Source organism: Chenopodium album, chromosome 23 (assembly GCF_948465745.1).
Source record: "Chenopodium album chromosome 23, dcCheAlbu1.1, whole genome shotgun sequence".
Lineage (NCBI taxonomy): Eukaryota > Viridiplantae > Streptophyta > Magnoliopsida > Caryophyllales > Amaranthaceae > Chenopodium > Chenopodium album.
Genome location: NC_137856.1, coordinates 37,279,228 through 37,300,650, shown reverse-complemented (window position 1 = coordinate 37,300,650; position 21,423 = coordinate 37,279,228). Strand labels below are relative to the sequence as shown.

General features: G+C 35.5%; 3 protein-coding genes across 3 annotated transcripts; all 3 read left to right on the top strand.

The window, feature by feature from the left end:
- The first annotated feature begins 1,145 nt into the window (after nucleotides 1-1,145).
- On the top strand, nucleotides 1,146-4,363 carry LOC145608862 (putative proteasome inhibitor). Its single transcript, XM_081664457.1, has 9 exons — nucleotides 1,146-1,415; nucleotides 1,904-2,075; nucleotides 2,195-2,341; nucleotides 2,765-2,833; nucleotides 3,461-3,538; nucleotides 3,637-3,668; nucleotides 3,744-3,813; nucleotides 3,912-3,989; nucleotides 4,120-4,363. Exons 1-9 carry the CDS (start codon nucleotides 1,238-1,240, stop codon nucleotides 4,214-4,216), a joined length of 921 nt encoding a protein of 306 aa, XP_081520583.1. The 5' UTR covers nucleotides 1,146-1,237; the 3' UTR covers nucleotides 4,217-4,363.
- A 965-nt stretch (nucleotides 4,364-5,328) lies between these two features.
- LOC145607939 (uncharacterized) lies at nucleotides 5,329-8,707 on the top strand. The gene is made up of 6 exons (XM_081663531.1): nucleotides 5,329-5,506; nucleotides 6,250-6,803; nucleotides 7,172-7,364; nucleotides 7,606-7,670; nucleotides 7,783-7,993; nucleotides 8,343-8,707. The coding sequence occupies exons 1-6, from the start codon at nucleotides 5,345-5,347 to the stop codon at nucleotides 8,703-8,705; spliced, it is 1,548 nt and encodes a 515-aa protein (XP_081519657.1). The 5' UTR covers nucleotides 5,329-5,344; the 3' UTR covers nucleotides 8,706-8,707.
- A 3,666-nt stretch (nucleotides 8,708-12,373) lies between these two features.
- LOC145608086 (uncharacterized) lies at nucleotides 12,374-17,860 on the top strand. The gene is made up of 6 exons (XM_081663686.1): nucleotides 12,374-12,757; nucleotides 14,609-15,189; nucleotides 15,863-16,055; nucleotides 16,288-16,352; nucleotides 16,466-16,676; nucleotides 17,276-17,860. The coding sequence occupies exons 1-6, from the start codon at nucleotides 12,584-12,586 to the stop codon at nucleotides 17,636-17,638; spliced, it is 1,587 nt and encodes a 528-aa protein (XP_081519812.1). The 5' UTR covers nucleotides 12,374-12,583; the 3' UTR covers nucleotides 17,639-17,860.
- Nucleotides 17,861-21,423: the final 3,563 nt, after the last annotated feature.

The following is a 21,423-nucleotide window of genomic DNA, read 5'->3' as shown; positions in this document are numbered from 1 at the left end:
AATTGCAATTATTATTTTTGTAAAAAAAAAAAAGCGAAAATATTTGGTCATAATTAACAATAGCTTCATAGTAAGATAGAAGGTTTATACATGAAGTTTCCACTAATCCTTATAAGGTAGTAACAATGGTTTTAATGTTTCTTTTTTATTTTTTGAAACAAAAATGGTTTCAATGTTTCTATGAAGTTTCCACTAATCCATCACTCCATCACTGAGTACACACGTAGGCATAATGGTTTGCATGCACCTAGAAAATTCCTCAACATAATAAGGATTTTATATAGTAAACAATTGTCATTAAACCCTAATAATTTAAAATATAACAAGAGAGACAATATCCATGTAATCCAACAAGGCTTATCTAAACCAACAAACAAAGCATTGAATTATTGAAGTCTGAGTACTTTGCAACTTATAAAGAGTAAAAACTATCTACAATTCTACCTAAGAAGTATAAAGTATGCCAATTATGCAATTATGGACTACTCGTACTTGTTAACTTGTACGTAGTATAATATTTGTAATACTGGTACTTGTTAGCATAACATTTTTCTGCATATATAAACGAACATAGAGGTCTATATTAGTTTTTTTTTTTTGTTGTTTAGAGAGCCACAAGGATGGGGTGAGAATCGATCCCAGAATTTCCTGGAAATCTGGAGGGAGCTCTAACCACTTGAGCTATCCCTCACTCTCAAAGGTCTATATTAGTTCGTTCCTCTCATTTTAGCTTTAGATTCATACATCATCTCAATTATGTGTATAATTTTAATACTACCTCCGTTTCATATTATTTGCAACGATTTGACATAAATAGAAAAGAAAAATGTGTAATCGTTACAAATAATATATAACAGAGATAGTAAAATGCATGAATAAATAAAAATGGAATTACTTGTATTTCGTTTTTTTACAAATAAGTACTCCTATTTCGTAAAAGCTATGGAATACATTTTTTTAATCTTCCTTTCACAATTTTAATTAAGGGTAAGATTGTATTTTCATTAAAGTCTAAGATAAGCCATATTAATCCAACCCGGAAATTTGGCCCGCGGCCCGGGCAAGAATAATCAGCCCGACAATAAACCCTCTAAAACCTTCTATTTCCTTCCTTCCCAAGAAAATTTTCAGACAAACAAGATCAATAACCGATAATACTCAGCTCAATTTCTTCCCAAAATCGAATTGATCAAAAAAATCTTACAGAAATTACAAACCCTAATCGAAGCAGATAAAGATGGTGACAGAAGATTCAGTAATGTTGGTAATAAGAGCATCAAGACCTAATTTCCGAAATGATCACGACAAAATAGCATTTGTCGTCCACTCTTCGTTTCTTGCTGCTGGTTACGTCCTCACTGCCACCGGTATCCCCGCTTTCACGGAGGATTCTCTCTCTTCTTCCTCTTCAGATGGTATTATTCCGCTTTCGCTTTGGAATTGATTATTGAAATGAAGTTGATAGTTATAATGATTATATTTATTAATTTGTTTTGATATTTGTGTTTGAGGGGTTTTTTCTGTTTTGTTTGAAGTGGGGTAATTTTTCTAGGTTTTAGTGGCTAAGAGGAGGTTGGAATTGATAATTGGAATTAAGTTTGTTATGATTATACTCCACATTTTTGTATTATTATATGCTTTAAATTAATCTAAGTGTTTTGGGTCTTTGGGCTGTTCATTGAAGGTTGGGATTGATCATTTTAATGAAAAATATTGAATATGTACGAAAATTTTCTTGATATTTGTGATTAGGAGGTTTGTTTTGTACTAGAATGTGATTTTCATGAGATTTAGCTGCTTGTAGACGGTTTGAATTGATGAAGTTGAACAATGGATTCTTCACTTTGTAGCAATTTGAAAGATTTGTGTAAAATAATAAAATAGTTGTGTTTTGAATGTTCAGCTGAGGTTGGAATTGATCACTGGAACGAAGTGGAAAATAAATATGCCTTCGTGTATAAAAATCCTAAGAAGGGTAACAAGAAGGTGTTGGTAAAGTGCTTGGTGATAGGTGATAAGTTGATGGTTGATGCTTTAAATGATAATGTTCCTGAGCCTGTGCATCTTGGGATAAGGTATACTTTTTTTCTAACTACAAGTTTTGTTCTGTTTATTGGATAATTACTTGAATTGGAGGTCAGTATTGTGCCGTTGTTTCGTTATTGATTATTGATGGATGTTGTGTTTGTGGCAGTGTTGATGATTATGTTACTGAGACTGCAGGAAGTGATTATGCTGCTCAGTATAAGAATTTAGGGAAGCTTGTAAGCAGTTTGGAGTCAAATGTGCTTTCTAAATTGGATGGATCGTCACCAGGAGGTTCTGTGACTGCTCCCTCAAGGTAAGACCTTTGTCTATTTCATATAGCTGATATGTGATTCTGTGGATTCATGTCCTGAAAATTGCTTCAATGTCTAAAACTCTAAACCCTTAGTGATGGTGACTGCCATTTAAACTTTTGAATTTTACTTATGCTAGTCTTGGTATGCACTGTTGCTCAGATTGTTCATGCTGAGCAAAATACGTTGTTCAACTAAGTCACCTTTGAAGTTAATGCAAAAACCAAAAAAAAAAGGTCTTATTTAGGAAGTGTGTTCAGATTTTTCACTTTTAATGTGAGAATCGTTTACTAACCTTGGATTCTAAATTATTACCTAATTGATAAATAAAATTTATTTGAAGTCTGAGAAGTGAGCTATTGACTTGCATTTTGTTGCGGATAAGAGGCTGGTTTCTTTATACTGCTGCTTTTGTCACCTTGTAGGTTATCTGCTGATGAGGAAGCTAACAAGTATCCTGAAGGATCTACTGGCTCTCAGGAACCACAGACAGGGTAACTATTAAACACTTAATTTTTTAAATCTCATTTGAGCTAAGTATAAGTAAGGCTTGATGATTTATCTACTGCTGCTAGTATGTTAGTTCAAAATTTTTGTTGGCATTTTTGTTTATATGTAAGAACTATGTCATATATTGGATAAAAGATTGATACACAAACTTATAATCATCTGTAGCACAATGAACTACATGGTTTGATTGGTTTCATTTTCCAACAAATTTATAATATAGTGTCTCAATTGATAAATGACTAAACATTACTCTGTAATTGTTAAAACTTTACCCTGAAGTTTCATCTAAAGGTTAATGATTAATGCATTAGAGAAAAGTTTTGCTTCGATAAAATGCTCTGTGGACTTGTGAAGAGTGATAATGGTATTAAATTTTTTTGTAACATTATGAAGGAAGGTCCATGGTAATTACTTGTCCTCCCCTTAAGTACTCCTTTCTTTTCATAAATGTATTATATGAAGTACTTCGTATGCATATCGCCACTCAATAGTCGATACCATCTCTATAATGGTCATTAAAATCCTGAAGATAAATAACTTGTTTTCTAGGCTTTTTCCTTAATTTTCTTCTCCCCCCTCCTTATTTATCTTATGCTTTGAATTCTTTTTAGGTATGTGGTTCCTCCAGTCAGTCCATTTGGGGGTAGTGATCTGTATCCAGGTCCTGGTGCTGGAATGTATCCCTCTAGGTTTGTGTCTCCCATTCTTTGACATCATCCTATATACTCGTACCTGAATACCTCTGTGTTTGCTCCATTAGTAACCTGTGTCTCATTTACACTTGCAGGGGTGATTTTGGCGGTGGATCCATGCTCATAGGTTTGTCAGATATGGCCTCTCTGTTTTGGTTTTTGTGAAAGTTCTGTAGTGATTGACATAATATTGTGTTTGAAGGTCCTGAAGATCCTAGATGGCTTGGCGACAGAGGTGGTTTCCCTGGCATTGCGGGAGGACCGGGAGGACTGTGAGTATAATAATAAAGCCTGATCCATCCAATGCATCTTACCTTATTTACATTTCTAGATTTTCTCTTGGTCACAATTCACTTTTGTATTTCGGCAGTGGTATACCACCTGGTGCTCGATATGATCCTTATGGTCCACCAGGAGTCCCTGGTTTTGAGCCTGATCGTTTTGGAAGGTATGGATCTTATCTTTCTCCTTGATATTAATATCTGTGTGTTGATGGATATCATCCTTTTTTCCACTCTGGTTCAGAGGTTTGTGTTAAGCATATTGTAATTATCTCTTCTTTTGTCATTTTTGTACAGGTTTCCACGAGGACCTAACCCTGGACGCGGTGGTCGGCGAGGAGGGATTCACCCAGATATAGAGCAACCTGGAAGTGGTGGTTTTGATTACATATAAAGTTTTCATATTTACAATACTCTAAATAGGAAGTTTGGTGGATGTCGAGCAAAATGTGAGTATGTGGATCTAATCTAATGATGTTGTAAATACTTTAACTGTTTCACTCCTGTCAGATTCTTAGTGATCATACTTGTTTCCTTCTTATATAGCCTGTATGATGGATTTTCTTGCCATTTTTTTTTTTTTGATTTGTCGCTTACTTGACAGGATCATAGTGTTCTTTAATAGTTTAATCTGGTAAATATGTCACATTCCACCATTTCACTCTCTTGAATTACAGATTATCTGGTGTTTTTGATTGCTGTCAGATACCAATCTAGGTGTTGCAAGCAGCCAGGCAGGTATGATCTAATATGAACAATCGTCAGGCGATTCTCCCATTCTTAACGCACTAAATGTATTATCACCACAAATAGCTGTGCATCATTTAAGCATAAATTTATCAGGGAAGATGAAAACTTAGGCTTCCGGTAGATCAGAGTGCGATAGATCTATTGGTCTAGCCACGATAGAACTGCTACCAACACCTTTTGAATTAGCACCACAAGAGTGCATCTCTATTAAGTCTACAACTATCCAAATTTTCAAAGTACTACAAAGTCGAAGTCTGCCTATCAGAATTATACTATGATTTGTACACTTTTCAGTTGAGGAAGAGAGATAAAAAGGACTAATTGACGAAGAAAGAGATAGAGAGATAATATACAATAATGAGTAATAACATTGTAATTTGTAACTGCTCTAACTAACACGAGTACTCTCTACTTTGTATAAAATTTCAATCATATAAAAGTGATTCAATATTATAGTTTACTCGATAGATCAGCACTAATACTAGTGGTAAGTACACAAATTAGTGTCATAAAAATCACGTAATTTTAATAATCGAGTGCTTTTGTTAGTACATAACCAAAAGTAAGATTGTCAGCCAATAAACAAGGTTTGAATCTTATGGTTGAACCAACTTATCTGTTTGTTTATTGTTTGGCCTCTTTTTAAATATATCCTTGTTTTTTCAACAGGTTAAGTTTAAGTGGTTGTGTATATTGCATGCGTAGTAGTATATAGTAGTTGAGCATTTGAGCTGTACTAAGTTTGAGAGAGATTACTGATCAACGGAGGAAGATGAATTGTAATTATGTGAGTAATTCAAGATGTTTACGTCGAGTTTATGAGATTATTTCGCGACCATTGACACAGTTCCCTGCTACTTCTGCAATCGTTGTTTTCTTCTTTCTCTCGCTTCTTGTTGGTGCTTTCTTCTCTACTCATTATCGTAATTTCTCTGTAAGTTTGTTTTCCTACTGATGCTCTTTGTTCCCTTCTCCTCTTTCTATTAATGTTAATGCTTCATCAGTTTATTCAGTACAAGTTTGATGTAAGAAAAATGATACGCCTAAACTCTTAATAGCAAATTGGACGCCAAGTCCCAATTATGAGTAGCTTATTTTCAAATCTCCTTATGCACACACATAGAAAATAGGTTGTATTCCAAACGAACTTGTGTGGAAAATAAAAAGATTGTACTTAAAACGAGCAAGTTTGCGTTAATTTTTGGATACAGAGTATAATTTATTTTGAAGAACAGGCAAAAAGAATATGCATAGGCGGCTAAGATCTGCTATGTGCCTGTCAGCCCGTGTATAGTAGGAAGTGAAGGTCCAAAAAGAACCGTGTGGATCATTGGCATCGAGGCTTTCTTTTGCTAGTTGGCTCTACGAGCCTACGAGACATAAAAGTCCCATAATGTAAAGCGCATGAACCAAACGATCTAGTATACTAGTAAGAGGATTTATTGTCCCAATATGAAATTCATTTTTATGGACCTAGGAAAAATAGAAAGAAAGCAAAGACATTCTAAGGAGAGCGTATAGAATGAATGTACTGTTGTCACAAGAATCACTACATTGTCTTTTGTCCACTTACTTCACATACAGTCATTAAGTGTCAGAAATCAGGCATGGTATGATACCTTACTGTCAAAACTATACTGTTGTTAACAAATTCATATATCTTGCTTGTGGTTTCAGCCTATTGAAGGGTCTATGCAGCAAACAGATTTAGCTACCGAGCCTGCCAAAAAGGGTCACAGAAAAATTGAAATTCCACTTAAATGCTCTAATGATAACATCACACAAACCTGTCCAGCTGATTACCCTGAAACACTAGAGCTGGATCCTGATGCTCCACCTCCTCCTACATGTCCGGAGTATTTCAGATGGATATATGAAGATCTACGGCCTTGGGAGAAGAATGGTATTACAAGAGAGATGGTGGAAGGAGCTAGACCAACTGCCAATTTCAGATTGGTTATCTCTAATGGAAAGGCTTATGTTGAGAAGTACCATGAGTATTGGCAAAAAGATAGAGATATATTCACTCTTTGGGGGATTATACAGTTGTTAAGGCGGTACCCTGGTAAAGTGCCTGATTTGGAGCTCATGTTTGATTGTAATGACTATCCGAGAATTATAAAAAACCATCGTTGGCCCTTCAGTGTTGCTGCTCCCCCTCCGTTGTTTCGTTATTGCGGAGATGATAAATCTTGGGACATCGTTTTTCCTGACTGGTCTTTCTGGGGATGGTATGGTTACAGAGCCTTTCGTATATGGTTATGCTGCTATTTACTCGTGAATCTGATGCAAGTTAAAATTTTATGGTGTCCTTGCCTTAGTTCAAAGCTCTCTCCCCTGTCTTCGTCACTTTCGTGTACCCATCGGACGGCAGCCCTTTCGGGTTGCGGTTTTCTTGCCGATTTGTCCCTTTTTTCCTGAATCTAGTCATTTAGTCAGTTCATAACAATCTCTGTAAAGCAAGGGGCAAAGCTTCGTAGACAGCTTCCCTAAATTTTATGTTTGTACATATGAAATGTAGGTAGCAAGAAGAGTCAGAAATTTCATCTGTCATATTACCTCACATGTAATTTGCTTACTGAAGAATATCTGTTCACAGGCCTGATGTAAATATAAGGCCTTGGGAGTTTTTATCAAAGGACCTTAAAGAAGGCAACAAGAGAGTGAAGTTTGCAGACAGAGAACCTTATGCTTACTGGAAAGGAAATCCCAATGTTGCACCACACAGGAGGGACCTTCTTAAGTGTAATGTCTCTGACACGCGGGACTGGAATGCTCGCTTGTATAAACAGGTAAAATGCTCTTCATTTCTTTGTTATTTCTAACACTATTAGTCTTCCAGTATTCAGTATGTGTAGAAATATACCAGTTGATATCTATTCTGTTGCTACGGGCATGATTGGATTGGGGGTAATGCATCAAGAGGGTGGTGCTAGATAGGGTGTGGTAGTCATCCTATCTTCTCCAACCAATCAGAAAGGAAAGTAACAGCCAAAATATATACTGATAGTTGTACTCCAAAAACAAATGCAGGATTGGGCTAAAGAAAGACAAGAAGGATTTAAGCATTCAGATTTGGCAAGCCAATGCTTAGACAGGTACATGACATGCATGTTTCGTGGAGTGGTTTCCTAGTTTCTGCAATTGATCTTTGCCTTATTAAAGCTATACCAACATCTGATACATTCTTACTTGTATGGCTTGGACTAGATATAAGATCTACATTGAAGGATCAGCATGGTCAGTCAGCGAGAAGTACATCCTTTCATGTGATTCTGTTACCCTGCTAGTAAAGCCACTTTACTATGATTTCTTCTCAAGAAGTTTGATGCCTATGCAGCATTATTGGCCTGTCAGGGGGGATGACAAGTGTAGGTCTATTAAGCTCGCTGTAGAATGGGGGAATAAACACATGGATAAGGTAACAGAATTTCCTAGTTTTTCTCATAGTATTTGAAACATCTTGTTCTTGTTGGTGGAAAGTGTTTTAACTCCCAAAGCTATTACATCTGTTGCTGGTAGTCTTGTATGCCCAAGTTTTGAAATTTACATTGGGATGAAGGAAGTGCAACTTTTAGTTTATTCGTAGTTTATGGTGTTTTAAGAGTTATTACTCTTTTAAGTTTTTCATTAAATTTAGTCAAGGTGCTCTCCTTCAAAAAAATTTGATGTATCAGTCAGTAATGAGGTTCACAACTTCACATGTGGTGATTTGCATTAATTTTAATCTTGTAAGCTGTTTGGTTGATACAATTTCATTATTATATCAGGCTGAGGCCATTGGGAAGGCGGCCAGTGAATTCATTTTAGAAGATTTGAAGATGGACTATGTATATGATTACATGTTACATCTGCTCACAGAATATGCCAAACTCTTAAAATTCAAGCCCAAGATACCGAAAAAAGCAGTGGAGCTTTGTTCAGAGATCATGGGGTGCCCTGCAGTGGGTTTACAGAAAAGGTTTATGATGGAATCACTGGTGAAGGGTCCTTCAGATACAGGTCCATGCACCATGCCTCCTCCTTATGACCAGGCTGCTCTCCAAGCCCTACTGAGGACTAAAAACAGTGCAGTGAAACAGGTGGAAACGTGGGAGAAAGATTATTGGGTTAATCAAACTCAGTCTCAATAGGCAGGTCCAATTTTTTTGCTCCTTGGTTAATAAACATACATGTACACTTTTCTGACTACACATATTTAGTTATTTTTCTTTTAGCAGTTTGTATGAATCTTCTACTAAAGTATTATGTGTTTGCAGGCCCTGAAGTGCCTGAGCGGTGGTTTTCCTGATGCGTCTTTAGCTTGTTTACCTTACTATCAAGGTATTTTCTCATCATCACAACAATATTTTTGTGCTCTGAGTCTTCTGATAGTGGTACTGGTATGCCCTATGCCACCAGTTGCTCGGTTCAATCCTTGTGGTCCACCAGTTGAGCGCGGTCATTTTTTATCCTTATGGTTCACCTGGAAGGATCTGTGCTGGTGAGAGTGGCATAATATCTGGTGAGGAGAGCTTCATCCAACAGAGGCAACTAGATTGACCCCGTTTTAATCCTACTAGGCTCCTATCCACGTCGCCATGATATGTAAGCCCGAGACATAACACCACAATACGCTTGTCCCCGTGCGTCTTAGTCCATTACATCCCTCCCAAAACCAGTTTCTCCAAGAAGTCTCATGACTCTCATGAGTCTCATCTAGCTAGATGGCTAAGTAAGTGGTGCTGGACCAAATAAACCTAGCTTAGCCAATGAATGTAAAACAAGTTGCTTGTCATTTGTATTTTGAATTTGTGATTTATAGGGGCCACTTTGCACGATTATAATTTGTACTTTTGTAGTGATGTAAACGTATAAGAAACGTAACTTAGGACAATTTGCTGTTTATTTGGGGTGGGTCTATAATTAGAGAAAAAGTACAGACTATGATGTTAATTGTAGGGTAATTGATGCTACCTTGCATGTCTTGTGATTTGTCTCCGCCCATGGGATTATGAGTATTATTGTCTTACACTATTCTAACTGATTTGATAAGATTTGACTTATTGTGATGGTATTCAATCTTTACTTATCTAGTTGTAAATTTTTTTGTTTGATTTGAACATTGTCGCTCGTAAAAGAGATCCATAAGGTTTTCAACTTTTCACTCCATAAACGTCAAATTCATCTCACAATTTTAACATGAAACTCCACTCTAAAATCACTAGAAAATGCTCATACTAATTTATTTGATAGAAGACTATACATTACATGATAGATGGGTAAATCATTGTGCTTGAAATTTCAAATAGGTACTTGCTACATTAGATAGATACAAATCATGAAATACCACCGACATTATACACCTTAGACAAATTAATACAGAGTGCTCTCCTCCAATAGTTGCAACACTTTTCTTTTTAGTATAAAACCACTATAATTTAATTGTTTCTATTTCTACCAATACCAATTGAACTAATTCTCTATTGTTTTTTTTCCATCTCATAAATTGTAAAGATAGTAGTAAGATACGCCTACTAATCCCACTTGACCCATCAGTTTATTATTCATATTTATTATAACTAAGATTCTTTTCCTAAAAGTAGGATTACATGCAAACTCAAATATACTTACAAGTTACAAGTATTTGGAAATGGAAGGAGTTATAAACCACAATAATGAAAATGAAATAGTAGTATTACCAAACATTCAAAGAAAGGGAAGAATTCCACTGTATTGGCAAACCTAACAACCAATTCATATTAGTCCTTTTTTGAAAGCACACAATAGACCAATATAGTCAAATTAGCCATAATTGACTAGCTGTACATCATATTATTAACTTCAAGTCTTCAATCCTTTCTTCCCCTCAAACAAATTACATTGATTTATTGTTTGACATAACTCCATAGAATTTGGGGTTGTGATTGATTGAGTATTCAACTAAGATAGTAACAACTTGTAGATAACCAATCGAATTTAATGTTGCTCTAAATTAAGAATAAACCCATTACATGCCACTACATGTAGCATGTAGCTAGGACATGTACTTCTACTAATAAAGTAATTTATAATTTTATACCTCCCTAAAAACCCATAAAATAAAACTAATACTTAAACCAACTTCTTCCATTAGTAACGTAACAAAACATGTAGAATGCTTCCAACATTAATGGTTATGACATATCTCCGTAGAATTGGGGGCCGGTGATTGACCTTTTGTGCATTTACATCAACTTCTACACAACAATCTTAACAAGCTAAACTATATAAAATTAACACTATAGGCCTTTAATTATATTTAGGAAAATGATATAAATTTCTTAAATTTGCAGATTACTAACTAGAAAATAATAAAACATTAATTACATAGATTGATACATGATTTTGACATATGAGTAGATTTTAAAGTATATATTTAGGTTTTTTAATGTATATGCTTTACATTTCTAAGAACTTAAATTATATAGAGAAAATTGTGAAAAGCAACCTTTTAAGTGGTCGACTTTTTGAAAAATGACCTTTTAAGCGAAAACTTGTGAAAAATGACCTTTTAAGTTGTATTTTGTTTGAATGGGGTACTAGGGTGAACTTGCATGGTGGTCAACGCCGGAGCTTTGGGGTTGACTATCACGTATTGGTCACGTGTCTTTTTTAAAAATAAAAAAATAAAAATTTCCCAAATTTCCCTCATTTCTCGACCTAACCCTTTCGTATAGTATTCTCACGAAGGTCGAGAAAGGGGGGAAATTTGAGGGGTTTTCTTAATTTTTTTTAAAAAAAGTCACGTGACTAACATGTGATAGTTAACGCCGGAGCTCCGGTGTTGACCACCTCGCAAGCCCACCCAAGTACCCCGTACAAACAAAATACAACTTAAAAGGTCATTTTTCACAAGTTTTCACTTAAAAAGTCCTTTTTCACAATTTTCTCAATTATATAATTACCCTTGTATATAATTGTTTTATTTTTCTATTAATATAATTTAATATGAGATTTCACTTTTGCTTTAAATGAGAAAAATTAACAATTTAGTCATAAATCAGTTAATCAGTCAAGTTATTGAAGAAAATGCTTGATAGTACTCTTAGGAAGGGAAGATAAGATATTAACAATCACAATTAATGTCCAATAAAATCAAGTTATTTTGTATGTATATATTCACATATATCTATTAGGATTACCAAGCCATAAAATTACATATACTAGGGCCCTGTTATTTTCGCCTTAAGAAAATAATATTAAGTAAAAATAATTTCAGTTCAGTAAAATTCAGTTTTCTTAAAGAAGAATTATAAAAGAAATCAGTAAAAATAATTTCAATTTAGTAAAATTAATTTAAATTCAGCAAAAATAATTTAAGGGTCTGTTCTCATTGACTGAACTCAGCTGAACTGAACTGAACTCAGCTGAACTGAACTGAACTGAAATGAATATTTTATAAGAGAAGAAAATTAGGAGCTGAACTGAACTCAGCTGAACTGAATTGAATTTCAACGTAAGAGAACATGCCCTAAGTGCAGCAAAAATAATTTCAGTTCAGTAAAAAAATTTAGCAAAATTAAGATGAAGAGAACGGAACCTGGTAGCATACGGAGTACAAGTCAAAAAGAGTGAATAATAAAAGGCATTAGTATCCAAATTGATTAACCCCAAAATAACTTAAATAATTGATCCTAACAACCCATACTAAAACATCTAAGCAAAAAGACAAACCATAATACAAAAAACTATACCCCACTTTACATTTTTCAATTCCTCACTCTTTTTTGTCTGAGTCTACTACTCCCTTTTTTCTTTCCTCTTCCACGTTCTTCCACTCTACACTTTCTTTCTTTCCATTTTTTCGTCAATTATATTACACTCTCTCACTCCACCCCTTTTTTTCACGGACTTCCTCTTTCTTTCTTCTTTCAATCAATCAATTAATTTCATTTTAATGTACTTGTATTTAAACTGATCTGGTTGATTACTTTCAAATCATTTTCTATTTGATTGAAGCTCAATTTGGTTTCTGGAGCTCGAATGTAAGATGATGAATGGCAATTTCGTGAATAAATCGAGTAAATCGGGGTATTTTGGGCATATATTCGAGATGTTTTTTCGGCCAATGATACACTCTCCTGCTAGATCTTCGATCGTTGTTTTCTTGTTTCTCTCTCTTCTCGTCGGTGCTTTCCTCTCTACTCGTCTCCTTGATTCCTCTGTAAGTCTTTTTTTTTTTTTTTTTAATTTGTTTTGATTAATAACGTTTCTATTTGGCGGATTTTAGTGCAAAATTTTATTTTATTATTATAATAAATTACTCTGTCAAAAAAATTAAATTACTCTGTATGATTTTTATTTATATTTTTACTATAGAAAGATATTGTATGAAAAGTTGCTAATAGTATTACTATAAAATGTAATCTCGAACACGTAAATGTTGCAATTAATAAAAAACGGAAACAGTATTTGTTTACTTCGTATTAGATGTACTCGTACAATTGTGTTATTAAACACAATGTTGGAAAAATCTGAAATTGGATTGGAAAAAGAATCTACAGTTGCGTTATGAAGGAGTTGCACTCAAAAACGACGTCGTGTGATAAATCAGGAATATTTAATTTTAAAAATAGTGAGTAGTACTTTTTTTTTAGGGAAGAGAGAGAAGAATGTGGTGAGGGAAGAAGATGGCCGAGATCTGCTGCGTGGAGTAGGTTAGTGGGGTCCACAATGAGGAACTCAATGTGACACGTGGACAAATCACATGTGAATCTTAAGAAAATTAATTTGCTAGTTTGACTCCACGTGGACTCATAGTTATTACCCCTTTGTTGTTTTGTACTGCGTTAAACGGTAATAAACCAATTACGGAGTACCAAACACTCAAAGTCTCAAACACTAGCATGCGTGACATTGTAGCACGGGTAGAAATTATTAAATGCATTGATGTAGACGGGTCGAGGTGTTAATTTGGGTCATTGGTAGGGTTTGGGTTGAAGCATTTCGGATTTGATTCATGCTAGATTTTTGTGACATCAAATTATGGATTGGGTCACTTTGGCTGGATCGAGTTATTTTAAGTTGAATTAGTTTTTGACACCTTTGTAGAAGGGAATCACGTAATTGTTGAAAGTTACTTCTATGTTAGCATGAATACAAACTGATAAAAGTTGATATTTATTTTTTTTAGACAACATTACGTGTAGGTTAGTACGAGTACATTCCAGATCACCCATATGTATCTACAAAAATTGGTCTAGTGTAAGTTATGTAATGCAATGATGTATATGAGGTTGGATAAATTACTCGTATGTTAGTACGAGTACATACTAAAACACCCATATGTATTTTGTGAAAAAACTGAAAATTGCATATCATGAGGGTGTATTAGGAAGTACAGTGGTTGGTTTTTTTTTTTATTCCCTACATTTCTTAATTGATTTCTTGTTCACAAATTCCCAAAGTTTTGTATTTTTTCTAATTTCCTGACAATCTAATGAAAGTAGTGATCCAAAAGACCCTCAATTATTAATAATGCTTCCACATCTTATTAAACTATATTTGATAGTCAAGTATAGTAATGACACTTGATAATCTAGTAGTCTAAAGATCAGGACAATTATTTTCTTAATTAGAGAGTTATGTCATGAAGCGATGAAGGCCATGTACTGACATACTGTGCAGTGTCACAGATTATTGACTCTAGAGCTCATACATAACAAATTATCTTGAAATTTCCAGTATAAGTAGCGTATTTATGAGAGAAAAAGGAATAGTTTTCGCATGATTAGCACATAAACAAAATGTCTGGAACAGTTTCTGTTTATTTTACTCTGATTAATTTGTATTTTACACTTTACTTAACTTGGGGTGGTTGCATAGCATTGAGTGCAGTGACTAGTATTTCTTCGTAAATGAAAGAAGTTCTGCAAATGTACTAAGTGCCACTAGCTTGGTGATGGTTTTCTAATCTGATTTTGGTTGATATTTTTCTCATTCTGAACTTACTTAGTATAATACTTCATTCTCTACATTACTGTTAACATGTATCTTATCTTGGTTTTGGTTGCAGTCTAATGTTGAAAGATCCACGCAACAAGCTTTTTCAACTGTCATTTCAAGTAGCTCTAACAATACGACCTCTGAGACACCCAAAAAGGCTCGCAAGAAAATTGTAATTCCACTTCAATGTTCTGATGATAACATGACACAAACCTGCCCAGCAGGTTATCCTGAAAAACTAGAGTTGGATCCTGATGCTCCTCCTCCTCCCACATGCCCTGAATACTTTCGATGGATATATGAAGATCTTCGGCCTTGGCAGAAGGATGGTGTAACAAGAGAGATGGTGGAGGCAGCTAAAAGAACTGCCAATTTCAGATTGGTGATATCTAATGGAAAGGCCTATGTTGAGAGATATCAAAAGTCATGGCAAACCAGAGATGTTTTCACCCTCTGGGGAATTTTACAGCTGTTAAGGAGGTACCCTGGTAGAGTGCCAGATTTAGAGCTCATGTTTGATTGTGTTGACTGGCCAGTAATAGCTAAACGCTTTCATCATCCCAAAAATGGGGCTCCTCCTCCACTGTTTCGTTATTGCGGAGATGATAGAACTTGGGACATCGTATTCCCTGATTGGTCCTTTTGGGGATGGTAAGTTTACATATTTTGCATAGCTGCTTATGTTGCTATAATATAAGCTTGCGATTCAATATAGAAGTTACTTTCCAGGTGGTAAATATATGTTCTCTGACTTTTTATTTTGAGCTGGAAACCTTTTTAACTTCCTGAGGGATTGGGCAGGATGGCTGTATTACTTGACCTTGACCTAATTGCTCAATGACACATTCCCAGAGCCCAATGGCTTCACCTTGGCAAACATTAATATCTTTGTCATTACATCTTTATATTTTAAACCACCTTAGGTTGGTAACTGCTGCATACTTTCATTAGACTTTTTACAACACTTTGCCACTGCCAATTAGGTTGCCTCTAAGGTCCTTTGTGGTTCATTTAGTATTTGGTTCAACGTTCATTTTTCAATTAAATTAAATAAATAATGAATTTTCTTATACAATCCGGTTCTAACATCAAGAAATCCTGATGCATGTGAAACTTAGTAGTAATGCTTTTTTAGGATGATACTGGCTGATTAGCCACATCCTAGTTTCACCAATATTTCAATCCGCATGTGAGCATATCAGCTGCCAGTTTCCCTGTGTGAATGTGTGATACACAAGAAATTTGGGTAGCCAGAATTGCAATAGCAATTTTATATCTATATAATTTTATGCGAAATTTAGCACTGAACATTATGTGTACGTAGGGCCGAGATTCAAATGAAGCCATGGGAGTTTTTATCAAAGGACCTAGAAGAAGGAAACAAGCGGATGAAGTTTGAGGAGAGAGAACCTTATGCTTTTTGGAAAGGAAATCCCTTTGTTGCTCCACACAGGATGGACCTTCTCAAGTGTAATGTTACTGACAGGCAGGACTGGAATGCTCGCTTGTTTATACAGGTAAATCATTTTTCAATTTTTTTGTTCTTTCTAGGAGCTGTAAGTTTCCTTCAGTATTCCACGCTAGCTATTACTCCGAGTTATTACCGATTCTTGGTGCCTAGTGCTAATTTTGATTATGATATCATAGGATAACTTCCTAAAGTGATAATATGATTTTTAATCTTGCTTCTCAACCAATCAGAGTGGGAATTGACATCCTATTGACAATTTTCCATAAAAACAAATGCAGGATTGGAATAAAGAAGCACAAGAAGGATTTAAACAGTCAGACTTGGCAAGCCAATGCGTAGACAGGTACATGCCATGCATATTTCATGAGTAATTTCCTAGTTTCTCAGAATGATCTTGCTTTACTAGAATCGACTATCTTAAAATTTGGTAATATCTTTCTTGTATGTCTTGACTAGATACAAGATCTACATTGAAGGATCAGCATGGTCTGTCAGTGAGAAGTATATCCTTGCATGTGATTCTGTTTCTTTGATAATGAAACCATTGTACTATGACTTCTTCTCGAGAAGTTTGATGCCTTTGGAGCACTATTGGCCTATCAGTATGGACGACAAGTGTAGGTCTATTAAGTTCGCTGTTGAATGGGGGAATAATCACATGCAAAAGGTAAGTCTTCTTTACGAAGTTCTATTGGAGTTATTTCTTGGCCTTTGATGTGGACTTTCAAACTTAATATAAATGTCAGAGTTGGTCTCTATGTGATAGGAGTCACAAATGTTGCACAAGGGGGGATTCTTTGAGCAGAGTAATTAGATAGATAGTGGAGTTGGAGAGATTTGTGTGTGTCCTCCAAGCATATTGAAAGAAACTTGAACAACAGTCTTAACATAGTTCGTAAACTTATAGGAAATTTAAACATGGATCAAGCAATGAACAATGTTGGTAAACTTACACAAAATTCAGAAATTGTTCATTGCTTGATGAAACTGAGACCTTAAACATGGATCAAATACTCATCTGAGTAATTCTTGCAACTCACAGTTCAGCTTTTGTTATGAACTACTAGAATCCAACTAAGTGCTAAAACTGCTAATTGCTTAAGCAGACTTTCGCTACTTTCTTAATTTTGATATCAAGTTCTCCTCCATAAAAAAACTAATGTATCAGTCTTTAGTTTGGTTGTCATGTGCTGCAATGAATTTGGATGAAAATGCATTAGTATAAGCCTTGAAATCTGTTTAATTATTTTTTCATGTACTTATCAGGCCCAGGCCATTGGGAAGACTGCCAGCAATTTCATTCTAGAAGATTTGAAGATGGACTATGTATATGATTACATGTTGCACCTGCTTACTGAATATTCTAAGCTCTTAAAATTCAAACCCACAATATCCAAAAATGCTGTCGAGCTTTGTTCAGAGACTATGGTGTGCTCTGCAGTGGAATCAGAGAAGAAGATTATGATGCAATCTCTGGTAAAGGGTCCTTCAGATACAGCTCCATGCAGCATGCCACCCCCTTATGACCCGACTGCTCTTCAAGGTTTTCTGAGGAAAAAAGCCAATGCGGTGAAACAGGTAGAAAAGTGGGAGAAAGATTATTGGTCTAATCAAACCCAGCAGCAATAGATAGGTCTAAACGCTTTAGATAGGTAAATAGAAAATCATAAAAGTTCTTGTTATTTATTAGACCAAGCTCCTTATGCTCAATTTTTTGTTATTATTATCAATCAGAGTGTAGTTTACAGACTATACAGGACAGTAGATAGATATATGTAGAGATTTTAGTGAGACTGGGAATTTATTCCTCCATATTATTCTTATTCCTACTTATATAAAATGATTTTCCAATTTTCCACGAATCAGATGGTACCTTTAACTTTAGCTTATTGGTAATACTACGTGTATAGGTAAAAAAAAAAAAAAAAAGTAGAAATTATGTGTGTTTTTTTTTTTTGGCTTTCAAATTTGAATGGTACGCCAGAAGCTTTTCGATGAGAAAATTCTATGGACAAATATAATGCAGAAATAAGTTGATATTGGGAGTGCCCAAGTAAAGAACTTTGTTTAATATGACTGATTTGTGCTATTTTTTCTTTTATTGTGGTGCAAACCTTTAGTTATTCACACACTATAAAAGAAAGAAGATGTTCATGGTATGCATTAAACTTAAACATGACACTTGCACCAGAAAAAAATGAACAAAAAATACAAGGTACATCATGAGTATAGGTTAATTAGGAATGGTATTTTGCGTGTAATTTGTTTTTGATATGCCTAGTCCACATTTGTTTTTGATATGCTTGGTAGTTGGTAAGACATTGACCATCATGAATACATCATAAACCATTTTAAAACATGTGAAATTTGACTTAATCATGCAAATACAATACTACATGACCCGATGATAAGTGGACTTGAGTTGTGCCTAAGCCATTTTTTAATACGGTAAATTAACACGTTCAGTGACTATATGTGTAGTTGATTAGGCTGAGTTGACAAGATATACGGCTCACAAGTCACAACCATCTTTACTATCTACTCGTATAGTCATATGATTAATCCACGCTTTTTAAGGAAATTTTGAGGTTTCAGGGGCCCGGTGGCGAAAAGCCTTGAGACTCTAAGGGATACATTTCGAGGTCATATAATGCCGTTTGAAACCATATATGATCATTATATGTTGTCATAAACGTCGGTGGTAGGCTTGAATTTACGAAATCACTACAAGTTGTGAACGGATAAAATGACTGTTTAAGGGCATATTGGATGGTTCCATAATGACTAACCCATTTGGAAACTCGAAGGGTATTACGGACCAAGGTAAACATCACGGCAATTTTTATTTACGGGCGAAAAAAAGTCACAAAATTACAAAATTAAAGGCTATAGTCCACACTTTTTAAGGAAATTTTGAGGCTTTGGAGCCCGCTGGCGAAAATCCTTGATACCCTAAGGAATACATCTCGGGGTCATATAATGTCGTTTGAAACCATATATGACCATTATATGTTGTCATAAACGTCCATAGTAGGCTTGAGTTTACGAAATCGGTGCAAGTTGCGAACGGGTAAAATGACCATTTCAGGACATATTAGATGGTTCCATCTACCCAATTCGACTTACGGAAGGTATAAGAAACCATGATGAATATATAGGCAATTTTTATTTCGGGCGAAAAAAAGGTCAAAAAATAACAAAATTGAAGGCTATAATCCACGCTTTTTAAGGAAATTGTGAGGTTTTGGAGCCCGATGGCGAAAAAGTCTTGAAACCCTTAGAGATAAATCTCGAGGTCATATAATGCCGTTTGAAACCATATATGATCATTATATGTTATCATAAACGTCCGTGATAGGCTTGAGTTTACGAAGTCACTACAAGTTGTAAACGGGTAAAATTATTGTTTAAGGGCATTTTGGATGGTGACACTGACCCAATTGGACTCCTGGAGGGAGAGACCATGGTAAACATCTCAGCAATTTTTATTTCTGGGCGAATAAAGGTTAAAAAATTACCAAATTGAAGGCTAGAATCCATGTTTGTATAGGAAATTTTGGGGTTTCGGGGCCCAGTGACGAAAAGCATAGAGACCCTAATGGATACATCTTGGGGTCATATAATGTCGTTTGAAACCATTTATGATCATTATATGTTGTCATAAACGTCCGTGGTAGGTTTGAGTTTACGAAGTCACTACAAGTTGTGAAAGGGTAAAATTACTGTTTAAGGGCATTGATGGTTCCAACCGATCCAATTGGACTCCCGGAGGGTATTAGGGACCATGGTTAACATCTCAACAATTTTTATTTCCGGACGAAAAAATGTCAAAAAATTACAAAATTGAAGGCTATAATCCACGTTTTTTTAGGAAATTTTGAGATTTCGGGGCCCAGTGACGAAGAGCTTTGAGACCCTAATGGATACATCTCGGGATCATATAATGCCGTTTGAAACCTCATATGATTATTATATGTTGTCATAAACGTCCGTGGTAGGCTTGAGTTTACAAAATCGGTGCAAGTTGCGAATGGGTAAAATGACCGTTTAAGGGCATATTGGATGGTTCCACCGACCCAATTGAACTTCTGGAGGGTATTAGGGACCATGGTAAACATTTCGGCAATTTTTATTTTCAGGCGAGAAAAGGTCAAAAAATTACAAAATTGAAGGCTATAATTCACGCTTTTTAAAGAAATTTTGAGGTTTTAGGGTCCGGTGGCGAAAAGTCTTGAGACCCTAAGAGATAAATCCCGAGGCCATATAATGCCGTTTGAAACCATTTATGATCATTACATGTTGTCATAAACGTCCGTGGTAGGCTTGAGTTTACGAAGTCACTACAAGTTGTGAACGGGTAAAATTACCGTTTAAGGGCATTTTGGATGGTTCCACCAACCCAATTGGACTCCCGAAGGATATTAGGGACCATGGTAAACATCTCGGCAATTTTTATTTCCGAGCGAAAAAAGGTCCAAAAATTACAAAATAGAAGGCTATAATCCACGTTTTTTGAGGAAATTTTGGGGTTTTGGGGCCTAGTGACGAAAAGCCTTGAGACCCTAATAGATACATCTTGGGGTCATATAATGGCGTTTGAAACCATATATGATCATTATATGGTGTCATAAACGTCCGTGGTAGGCTTGAATTTACGAAGTCACTACAAGTTGTGAACGGGTAAAATTACTGTTTAAGGGCATTTTGGATGGTTCCACCGACCCAATTGGACTCCTGTAGGGAGAGACCATGGTAAACATCTCGGCAATTTTTATTCCTGGGCGAATGAAGGTTAAAAAATTACCAAATTGATGGCTATAATCCACGCTTTTTGAGGGGCACGGTTGCGAAAAGCCTTGAGACCCTAAGGGATACATCTCGGGGTCATATAATGTCATTTGAAACCTTATATGATCCTTATATGTTGTCATAAACGTCCGTGGTAGGCTTGAGTTTACAAAATCAGTGCAAGTTGCGAACGGGTAAAATGACCGTTTAAGGACATATTGAATGGTTCCACCGATCCAATTGGACTTCCGGAGGGTATTAGGGACAATGGTAAACATTTCGGCAATTTCCGGGCTAAAAAAGGTCAAAAAATTACAAAATTGAAGGCTATAATCCACGTTTTTTGAGGAAATTTTGGGGTTTCGGGTCCCAGTGACGAAAAGCCTTGAGACCCTAATGGAAACATCTCGGGGTCAAATAATGCCGTTTGAAACCATATATGATCATTATATGTTGCGTAAACTTCCATGGTGGGCTTGAGTTTACGAAATCACTACAAGTTGTGAACGGGTAAAATTATCGTTTAAGGCATTTTGGATGGTTCCACCGACCCAATTGGACCCCCGGATGATATTTAGGGACCATGGTAAATATCTCGGCAATTTTTATTTGCGGATGAAAAAATG